We start from the raw sequence: 11,232 nt of genomic DNA on the forward strand, positions 1-11,232 counted from the left end.
TGCAACTCCTTCCATGGGTATTTTGTTCCCCCTTTTAAGAAGGAATGAAGTGTCCACATTTTGGTCTCTATTGTACTTCGTGTATTCCAAACTTCTGGGCTAATACAGTAACAAATCTTATCTATGTGCCCAGCAAGTAAGAATTCAGACACACATCATCTTTACTTGCATGGAACTTGCATGGTTCCAACCATCTTTCGGGGTTTGGGGGTATGGAGGAGTATCTGTCTTATTTACAGCAGTGGTTCTCAACCTTCCTAATGCTGTGGCCTTTAAATACAGTTCCTCATGTTATGGCAACCCCCAACCATAAAATTATTTTCATTGATACTTCGTAACTGTCATTGTGCTACTTTTAGGAATCGTAATGTAAAAATCTGATATGCAGGGTATCTGATATGCAGTCCCCATAGGGGTCATGACCCACAGGCTGCGAACTGGTGTCCAGAATGAAGAATAGCTTTGAATGATTCCCCAGACCCCCTGGCTTCCTTCTATCCTTGTAGACAGCCGTGTATGCAGGACGGAGAAAAGAAAAATAGATGAACGAGTGATGCATGTCTAGGCAAAAGCAAGCCTGATCTTTGAAAAAGCTGCTTTAGAGAGGTAGACCTGCAAGATGACAGGAATTCATGTCTGCTTGGCTACTCTGTCGGGCCTTCCTCAAATAATTAAATGGCCCACACTGAGATGTCTCCAAACTCCTTATATGAAATGCACCATCTGGAACATGGTGTAACAACTGTAACAAGGGACTGGCTTTGCCAGAACTATTCACCTTCCACTCGCCACCATCCCCCACCCTGCCTCCTTTACAGTTGGAGGCTTCCCTGTCATTTCTCCTGCTGGCACCATTTCCTGAGTTAAACACACCCACATTTTTCAGGAATTTCACAATTAATCTCTGGAATGTGTTTTGGATCATTCTTCAAAGGGTGATATAGTTGTGCTAAGATGAATTCAAGGCTTTTTCCCCCCTTTTCTCATTCCTTATCCTTTAGTCCACCCACTTTCTGGGGTCACCATTTTATCTAAATCTTCCAGCTTCATAATGCCTGCACTCTGTCTCCCCAGACACCTCATGCAGATGGCTGGATAGGAACCAAGCCATGGAGAACAGAAACCTGTACCAAATCTCCCACTAGATCCTATACATAGATGTAATGTTCAGAGCTTGGGGATTGTTCACTTTTCTACATAAATGAACCTACCTGGGGAGGGAAGGATGGCTCAACAGTCGAAGGTGCTTACTGCCTACCCTGCCAACCTGAGTTCAATCCTCAGCACCCATAGGGTGGAAAAAGAAAAACAACTTCCAAATGCCCTCTGATACACACACACACACACACACACACATACACACACACACACACATACACACACACACACACACAGAGTCTCACATAAACATGCATACAGACAATCTCACATTCACACACACACAAACACTATCTCTCACACACTTTCACACTCACACATGCACATACTCATACACACTCGATCACAATACACACAATCACACACACAAACACTGTCTCATACACACTCACACTCACACTTTCACATTCACATGTGCACACTCACATACACACACTCACATTCACACACACATACACAATCACGTTCACACACCCAAATACTGTCTCACACACTCACACACACTTTCACATTCATGCACGTACACTGCCCCACACACTCACTCACATACACACATGCACACACTCACATTCACACACACACAAACACTGTCTCACACACACTCACATGCACACATTCATACTCACACAACTCTCTCTCTCACACACACATTCTCTCTTTCACATTCATACACATTTATTCTCATACACACTTCCTCACACACACTCTCATACATACTCATGCATGCTCTCACTCACCCACACACCCTCACACACTCATATATACACATACATGCATGTCCACACAAACACTAAGAATGTTTTATAAATGAATGGGACTTCTGCTGACAACTGTATCCCCAACATACTGCTCACAGTTTCCTAGTCCCCACCCTTACCCACATGTCACCAGCAGCGCATGTCCAGGGGCCTGCTCTTCCTGCCTTTCTCCCCTACAGTCCGCAGCTCCTCTGTCCTTGCCAAGTGTTTTATGTGAAGACTCCTAACAGCAGCGAGAATTCTGTAAGCCCAACAGTCCAAATGAAGGTCATTTTGCCCTGTCATTTGTGTACGTGCAGTGAATAGCCGGTCCTGTGTGTTTTGTCAATATTTACTCTGACGAGGAATTAATTACTTCCTTGTTTACTTGAATTAAGTTTCTCTTCCCATACCCTGCTAACATCTTTTAGACACCCTCTGCTCGCCTCTCTCTCTGGTATCAAAAAGTAGACCTTACCTAAAGACTTCTGAAGGAGAAAATGAAATCCATTCATGGCTCAAAAGTCTGGAAGCCTGAGTTTGAAATGTTTCCCTAACTTCAGAATAGAAGTATTAGCTTTGCCCCACCTCTCCTTTATTTAATTTGTAAAAATCCACAGACTTTAAACTTCAGATCCTCCTACAGAGAAAGAGGGCAGCGTTCATGCAGCTGGTACCCTGCCCAATGTCTTGATATGTCTACCTGGTCCTGGGCATCTGCTCTCTGGGCTCACCTCCCACCTCCCACTCTTCCCCAGCGGCCATCCTCTGCTACTGACTATCCCAGAAGACAAATAAAGAAACTAACTTCACAGGGGCAGTTTAGAACACCAAATCTTTCTCTCTGCTCGAAGTGCCCACCACGCAATCTTAAGTTCTCCTTGCTGCCCTGTAGACGTAGACCACCGTGGAAGGGAAGCTAGGGCAACAGAGAGAACTGAGCTGTGACAGAGTTTTTAATTGACAGTAGTTTTGAAAACTGTGAAACTTTCAGCTCTATAAAGACCGAGGCCAGAATCAAAGCGTCAGAAAAAGTTGGTGCACGTCTGCTGTCATGGACACCTGACTCTAATGTTGCGCTGTCTTCAGGACAAAGCCCAACAGTCTCCACTCTTAAGCACTGTCTTAACAATGCCAAACTCAAGCTAACGACTTCCTCTTTATCACCCTAAGACAAAAATCTGATGGTGCCTCTTCACCTTGTCCACCTTGAGTGAAGCATGCAGCCCAAGGCCTCTTTCTTTCCCTCAGCTCCAAATGTAGTCCTTACTGCCCAATCAAAACATTCTTTCTACACAATCTCACTTCATTAGTTTTTAAAGCTCAGATCTCTTAAAGAGATCTCCCATCCAGACTTCTTCCGAGGTTTAGAAGCCAAACTTGCCTCTTTTTTTGGAATTGTAGGTGATTTCCCTGGAGACAGACACCTATCCAAGAAAGCAGTCCAGCTGAGGTTCTGCAAAAGGCCAACAGAAGACTCACAAGATGCATGGAAACAGGAAAGGGAATTGCTGCCTCTGAAGAGCTAGGAGGCGCTTTTCAAGACTGAGACAGGACAGAAAACTTTGGTTAACCAGCTCCATTGTTGATCCTTCAAGTATGCATAGTAGGTAACTTGGGATTTTCTTTAAACTAATGGTCTCACTATAGAGAAGAGATCCTAATGAACATGCCACTTGATTCACAATCCCAGTCTTTTAGAAATATTTTTTTTTCTTCAGGGTTCTTCTTATGGCTAGGATTTTTGACATATTTTTAGGGGCACTGTACCATAAAAACCTGAAACAAAAAGGGTGAATTTGGGCTGCCAACCTATTCTGTGAACTGTACTTAAAACTGTACTTAAAACACCACTCCCTTGCCCCGAGAAAGTCAGTATGGGAATAACAAACATTCATGAAAGTTGGCAAACAGTAACATAAATTTCTACTTAAGACATGTCTTCAAAGGGAGGTGGATTAGTCCTATTTTATACCGTGAAATATGTTTTCTCAGGATAGCCAACTAAATAAGCTTTCAAAAGACTTTCATTAACAGATACAACCAGTAGGGGTCATTTCAGTGCAAAAAATGCAGCACAAGAGACTTTCTACATGAATAAAATATGTCCATTCCTATTCATGTATTATGATAACAATACACATGAATTTCTGAATAAAAATGGAAACTGAGGGAAGCACTGGCCATTGAGAAATTTTATGCAAAGTTACAGAAAAAAAGAAAAACAGGGGGTACCTTCTAGAAATCAGTGATTCTTGAAGAGTCCTCTAATGCTGAAAAGGGGTTCTTCAGCTAACTTACATGGTCCATGCATTTTATATTAATGTGAAAATATCTAAAATTTTAGACAGTTGAAGACCTCTCCAAATGTAAGCATTACATCATGCCAGAAAATGCTATCTTTTATCTTAGTCTCAGGGCTTTAAACTTCTATTTCACTGCTGCTTTTGGTGAAGGAAGGAAGAAGGAAGAGAGGAAGGGACAGAGTCAAGGAAGGAAAGAAGGAAGGAAGAGAGGAAGGAAGGAAGAAGGAGGGAGGGAAGGGGGAGCGGGATGTGCCCATAGCATTCAGATGAAAACAGGCCTGCTAACTGAAATGTGTTTGCAGAGAGCACTAATTGAAATACACTCATGTCAAGAAACACTTCCAAGCATTTTCAAGGCCAACACTTTGTGCACCTGGTGTTACCAGGAGAAAGGCAGGCATGAGGGATGCATCATTTCAGGGGAATGACAGGCTCCCTAACAAACTGCCAAAAATCATGCTGTACTGTGACATGGGGTGTTGCTGCCAAAACACTTGATTACTGTAAATGTTCCCCCAAGCATTCCCTTCACCAGAAACACATGAAAAAACAAACAAGGGTCACCCTCTCCAGAGCCTCCCAAAGCCCTTCTCACTGCCCTGCAGTGTCCACTGCATTTAACCACGTCCCTCCCAGTTCTTTACGGATCTACAGGAGGCTGGATCAAGTTATGCGCTCCACATGGCAGGTTTCAGAAAAGCATCTTTTAGCCTAAGTTATTCAGAACACCTAGAGTCAAAACACACGTGCAAGTCTATCAGTCTGTCTGATGACCATTTTCCCTGAGCTGAGAAACAAACCCACGTTGTAAAAGGAGACCAGGAGGGCCTTTTCTGTGAGTCAGGAAAAGGAGCTGTTGCGGGCACTATCCTAAAGGTGCACGTCCCTCCCCCACCCCACCCCCACCCCCGCACTCATTACTGCCCAGTAGCTCCCAAACCAGGAAGGCTTCCCCGATTTTTCCACAACTGTCCAAAAACCTTAAAAACACACGCAAAAATAAATGCATGTGTGTTTAAGGAGTTACCACAGCACTACAGCACTGAAGCCATTTAATAACCCACCATTGTCCTTTCCAGAATCTCAGCTCAATAAACACGCGCGTGTGCACACACACACACACACACACACACACGCACGCACGCACACGAGAGGATGCTTCAGGATATACCCGTGTCCCAGGGGCTGGCTAACAACAGTAAAGGCAGAGAGCAGTTGTCCTTTCTTGCCAGTGAGTCCTAATTCCTGGCAAGATACCAGGAACAGCATTGAGGAGCCCAATGTTTGATCTCTAAGTAGGCAAGGACCCCACTTTGAACAGACAATCCAGTCCATTGTCAAAATAAAAGAACTCACTATTTCTCTCTAGACCTCAAACCTAATCGGGCACCTTGAGGCAGAAGTAGAGCCCTGTGCAGACGGAGGCCCACCCAGTCCAGGGAGGCTCCACTATCAACGCCCCCGCCCTCAGTACATCTACACACCGCGGTGCACGATGCGCCATGGAGAAGCAAGCTGAGCAGAATCCGCTGTCAAACAAACAAAAAGACATCAGCACCAGCTCTAGAAACTCGCGGAGGTTGGCTCTTGAAAGGAAACCTCCTGTAGTGAACCATAACTTTTCAATCCAGGTGCAGTCCCCACCCACCCGCTTCAGCCATCCAGAAGAGTAAGCCTTTGACCGTTTCCAATCGGCAAATAAATGAGTAATCACCATGTGTAACTTCTCCTGGACTGACATACTCCGGAGCTGAAACTGATTTATTACGCGAAGGAGGAGGAAGGAGGTGAAGGAAGAGCGCAAAGAAAAAATAAGAAGAGTCACATAGGGAGTGCAGGCTGGAGCACAGGTCTGCTCCGCTATCAGAAGCCGGCTGCGCGGACTGCGTACGCCCTCGGTGTCTCACTGCGCTATGCAGGCAGGGCGGTAGGGGCGGACTCCCCGAGGGGCTCGCGCGTGCCACACTCCGTAGTGTCTCCCCACCACCACCCCGAACAGGGCACCCCTGCTTGGGGCGAGAAAGGGCCACCCAGTGTAAGCCCTAATCACCGCACCTGTGTGTGTGTCTATGCGGGTTCAGAGGAGCTCACCCACGCAACCCAACCTCGCCCGCTCCTGGGCAGGCACCTAGGGCACCCTCCCTGGGACAGCGACGGTCCCTCTTCCCCGGGAACCCTCTCTCCTCTGGGAAAAGTCTCAAGTAAACTTTGTTCCGCGCCGGCCAGGTGGGAGGGGGCGCGCAGCAGGGCAGCCGTACCTTCACAGACGCCCACTTCGTACTCGGTGATGGAGTCGCCATTGAGCGGGGGGCGGATGACACAGCGCAGCCCCCGGTCGCAGGCTCCATGGAGCCCATAGGCTCCACCGCAGCTCTCGTTCCTCTGGCGGGCGCACATGTAGCAGCAGCCGCAGACGCCCTGCACGATGCTTCCCGGGCAGCTCCGAGGCTCCTCGCACTTGGACTCGTCACAGGGCAGGCAGACCAGCGCCCGGGTGCCTGAGCGCGCCAGCAGCAGCAGCAGCCCCAGCAGCGAGACCGAGAGGTGCCCGCAGCCGGCCAGCCCCCTGCCCCCCGCCACCAAGTACATCCTCCTGCGCCGCCGCCTCCTTCTCGCAGCCGGGCCCGGAGCGGAGCGGGCGCCCTCCCCTGCGCGGGGCACACGCGCCGCCGCCGCCGCCGCACCCGCAGCCCGCGGTTCTCGTGCCCCACTAGGGGCCCCCGGGGCGCTCCTCCCCTCGCGGGGCGAGGCCCCCGCCGCCCCTGCGGGCCGCGCCGACCCGGAGCCCACGAGCGTTGGCGCCAGCGGCAGCGGTGGCGGGTGGCTTCCCCTCCTCCTCCTTCTCCTCCCGGGCGGGAGGGGGAAAAGAGGAAAAAAAGTTTCCTCGCGGCAGCTCCGGTTCAACCCAAACTTCTGGCGGCGGCAGTGGCTGCGCACCGCTCCGAAGAAGGGCTGGTGGCTCCTTCTGGTCCTCCGCGCTGCTCCTGATTGCCGGGTAAAGACGACGGCAGCGCAGCCTCCCGGCCGGTCCCCGCCTCCCGAGCCGCCGAGTGGGCGCGGTGGCTCAGCAGAAGGTCCGTGGCGTCCGTTCCTTGTACCCGGCTCGGCTCTCTCCCGCGCCGCTCCTCCGGGCGCTTGTTTATGGCTGGAGCCTCCGCCGCTCCGGCTGCGCCCTCCCCCATCCTACCTCATCCTCCCCCCCTCCGCCCTCCCCGCGCCGGGCGCTGCTCATTGGCTGCCCCCCCACCCTCGGGCCGGCCGGCCCCCTCCCCTCCCCCTCGCCTCCCTCCGGGGCTGCCCCGGCTCTTCCTCCCTCCACGCCTCCTCCTCCTCCCCCCTCTCCTTCCTCCGCAGCCCGGCGTACCGAGCCGGCCCTGCTGCCGATCATCCGGGCTCGGGCCCCGGCCCCGCGAGCGCGCTGCGGCCGGGGATCCGAGACAGTCGTTGCAACCCGAGCCCCCGCCGGCACCGGGCCACGAGGGTTAGCTTTGGAGCACTGGGGGCGGGACGGCTGCACCTCCCGGTGGTAGTTTTGAGTTCAGAGAGTGGCGGGGATCCTAGCCTGAGCTGTTGTTGCAGCCTAGGCTGGGCACTGGCCGGATCGAACCCCAGGAAAGGGAAGCGAACGCGTGGAATTTCCGCAAACTGGACGAGAATCCATCTTCTACTCGAGCTGGGAATAGACTTTGTAAAAGATGTTATGTAATGGAGTCTCGGAAACCTGGAGACTTCTCCAGGGAAATTGCTGGTGGGTTTGAGTGCTTTAAATGGTCTAGGTAAATATTCTGAGCCGGGACAATGTTGGGGAGGACTGCAGCTTGAATTTTAATTTAATGTCTGTGTGGAGGTGCTGTATCATGGGAGGGGTGACTGGAAAGTAACAGAGCTTAATCCTCTCTGGAGTAAGGCTCAATACTGGATTGCAAGTCTTGACACGACGCTAGGCTGGAAGAGCCTAGGCATCCTTACATGCCACCTGACAGTGCCGGTTTGTTTTTCAGGCTCGCGAGCTAAAGAAGTGTGATTTCCTTTCCCTCCTCCCATTTTTCTTCTCTAAAAGATTTATCACGAACGTATTAACAGAGAAGATGGGTAGTACAATATTCTTTGTAATGAGACAAGAAACAACTGAAGAGGAACTGTGCACGTGTGGAGGATTTCTCTTCAACAGATTTCAGAGATTCTCCCAGTGATCGATCGCTCTGATAGATCATCAGGAGAGAACCAGTGGTCCTTGCCTTGTTTCCTCCGTGCCCCCTGACATGAGTATAAATAAAACAGCCAGAAAAAAAAAAGTGATTTGGATCATTATGTAAAACTGGCCCCGTGTTGGAGCAGGTGTGGAGTGGGCTTGGCTGCCTGACGTGGTCTTGATGCAGATAGGTGGCAGCTAGTTAGATCAGGAGCGTCATGACTAATGAACCAAAAGTTAATGGCACCAGTATAAGAAAGGACACAAAGATGCCTTTGCAGTCTTGTTTGTGGGACAGATTTGTAGTTTGTGCTGAATATTTTGGTTAATCTGTGGTGGTCATCAACAACAACAACAACAAAAAAAGCCAAAGTCACCAGTGTAATATTCCCGTCAATGACATCAGAAAACTATATCCATTCATACTGAAGAGAGGAAATGTCTCATTAATTATACTGATTGTTGAGGAAGGAGGGCTTAGGGAAACCTCAATACTGGAAAGGGGGAGAACACCCCATTTTCTTGGGGCTTATAAGCTGCTCTTGAGGTGATGATTCTCCAGGCACTTGTGACACATTTCACATGGCCCTCTCTGAAAGGTCCTCATACCCTGTAGCCCTATAAAAGGAAAGGGTGAAGTCATTTACAACTTGTTAGGTTTTCTTTTAGCAAAACCAAATATTAAAACACATAATAAATGTTCGTGTCTTGTTGCCCAAGGAGGCACCAGCACTTCACAGTGGGATTTGCCAACAAACTGTCATCACTGGACCTTGTTAAAACATCCCTCCCATCCCTGCCAGGGTTATCTGAACTTCTGTTCAAATGCAGGAATAAAGACTTTATTAAAAACATAAGCAGATAATGTTGTTAGACTCAGGAAAGGCCAAGGTCAAGAAACAAAGAAGAGGCAAAAGTGCAAAGACAATACATGTTGAGAGACCTCACCCTTGTCTAAAGCACCATTCTTTGTGCTTCTTTCCTTTTAGGGCAATACATTAAGAATTGGGAAATACCACAGATCAGGGAATAGACAAGCAACAGAATGGAGGCCTCTACCCATCTTTCTTGAGACTTTATAGCTAGACAAACTTAGATAAATAGGTACAAGGTGAGAAAGATTAACAGGCTTAGAAAATACTAGCTCAAAAGAACATAGACATTTGCCATAGAATTAAGTCATAGCAGTAGATTGGAATCTTGAATACAGTAATTAGTGAGAAGTGAGAATCCAAAGCTTTACATGATTATCTGAGACCTGTATGTGACCTAGGAGCTCAGTTAAAACATTTTGTTCCAAGAATCCAGCAAGATATGAGGTATCCACAGGCTGAGGCAATGTTAATCCATAAGAGATCCTGCCATCTTTAAGAAGGAAGGTAGTTCAGCTTATCATGATAACTATTGGGCACTGAGTTATAAAATAGGCTGGGAAAGGTAACATGGGCCCTGAAAGACACTTAAAAATGTAAGAATCAGAGCTTACATGAATGTGGTTTAATGTCTCTTTCTCTGAACATATTCCCTTATTCTACAATGTTTCAAGTGCCTCTGGTTGTAGTGTTGATCTCACTATAACACTTAATAGTTACAACACAACTATTAAGCAGCTCCAAACTCAGTCAGCCCATTGGAGGGATCCATTCTTAGAACAGGCATGAGTTGAAAAGGAGAGTTACATGCAAAAAGACACTTGGATATTTTCTCTGCCCCACCTGAGTTTTAGTAAACATCCCTAAACAAAGCACATGAAAGTGGGGGTTCAGTGAGGAAAGTGTCTTACAGCCTAAAGGGGTGGAGGGAGGACAGTAAAAGGAAGGAGACTTTCTGGTGGCCATCTGGAGGGAAGAGACAGTCTGCCCTCTATTGGCCACTGGGCAGGTTGGATCAGAGTGGGATGCCCTGTGAAAATCAAAGTGCCCAGTTGGAGCCCAGCAGCAGGTGAGACAGGGAGTGTAGTAGACAGAATGTGAGAGGCTGGGAGCCTGATGCAGTGTGTCCCAAGCTTTTCTATTTGGAGTCACATTCTCAGGATGGTCATGCAGCTTATGTGTCCCTGAAGTGAATAAAAACAAAACAACAACAACAACAAAAAGACAACAAAGACATTGTCTTTGAGTAAGATGCTTTATTAGAATAGAGTTATACAACGGACAAAAATCTTTTGTTTTATAAAAAAAAACGTTGCATCCATATTACAGGAAACCATGACGACAACAACAGGAATGACTCCCTTTATCCCAGTCCTCTTGTCTCCCTAAGCCCTAGCTGGCTTTACCATATAAGGATACTCACCAAGTCTAGGATCAGATAATTTCAGAAGTAGAGATAAAGTCCTAGATTGAGGGCTCAGTCACCTACTTTTCTGCTCTAGATCTGATGTCTGGGCCATGCTGTCACTATCCAGTATGTCTGGTTTAAGGGAGTTCTTGTCTTATCTGCTTTGCCAGTGAATAACAGCTGCTTCCGAGGCAATAACTGGGTAGCAAGACCTGTGCGCTGAACACGGCCTCTTTTTAAGGTTCTGCTAAATCCTTGCTTTTTTCTTTGTACAAGTTTAAACAGGTGTTTGTGCATTCCAAAGCCGTTCTCTCTTCTGTAGAGTGAAGACAAGAACATGAACTTTACAGAGTATTGTATCAGGAAACAAACATTCTCCTATGCTGCTTTTATTTATTGATTTAAGTTTTATTGCATTACGATGAGAAAAGATACATGCTATCAATTTACTGAGTCTGTTAACATAGAATTAAATCACATTCTTGTTTCCTTTTTGTACCCCAACTCCTCCCAGAGATCCCCCTTCAATACCTACAATACCTTTTTTGTCATATTCTTT

The 11,232-nt window shown here is 47.8% G+C and overlaps 1 protein-coding gene and 1 long non-coding RNA gene across 3 annotated transcripts in view; one reads left to right on the forward strand and one right to left on the reverse strand.

Moving 5' to 3' along the window:
* LOC116080078 overlaps positions 1–5,911 on the forward strand; it is a 15,791-nt gene extending 9,880 nt beyond the window's left edge. Inside the window, exons 3-4 of the long non-coding RNA XR_004114305.1 lie at positions 3,300–3,501; positions 5,571–5,911. This is a non-coding gene — a long non-coding RNA (uncharacterized LOC116080078). The remainder of the gene's footprint in view (positions 1–3,299; positions 3,502–5,570) is intronic.
* The window catches only part of Crim1 (cysteine rich transmembrane BMP regulator 1), a 181,255-nt gene extending 173,892 nt beyond the window's left edge, over positions 1–7,363 (reverse strand). For both annotated transcript variants that reach the window (XM_031356322.1, XM_031356321.1), the window contains exon 1: positions 6,460–7,363. In XM_031356322.1, coding sequence (XP_031212182.1) covers positions 6,460–6,790 — 331 coding nt within the window. In that variant the 5' untranslated portion in view covers positions 6,791–7,363. The remainder of the gene's footprint in view (positions 1–6,459) is intronic.
* Positions 7,364–11,232: the final 3,869 nt, after the last annotated feature.

Source organism: Mastomys coucha, unplaced genomic scaffold (assembly GCF_008632895.1).
Source record: "Mastomys coucha isolate ucsf_1 unplaced genomic scaffold, UCSF_Mcou_1 pScaffold6, whole genome shotgun sequence".
NCBI lineage: Eukaryota > Metazoa > Chordata > Mammalia > Rodentia > Muridae > Mastomys > Mastomys coucha.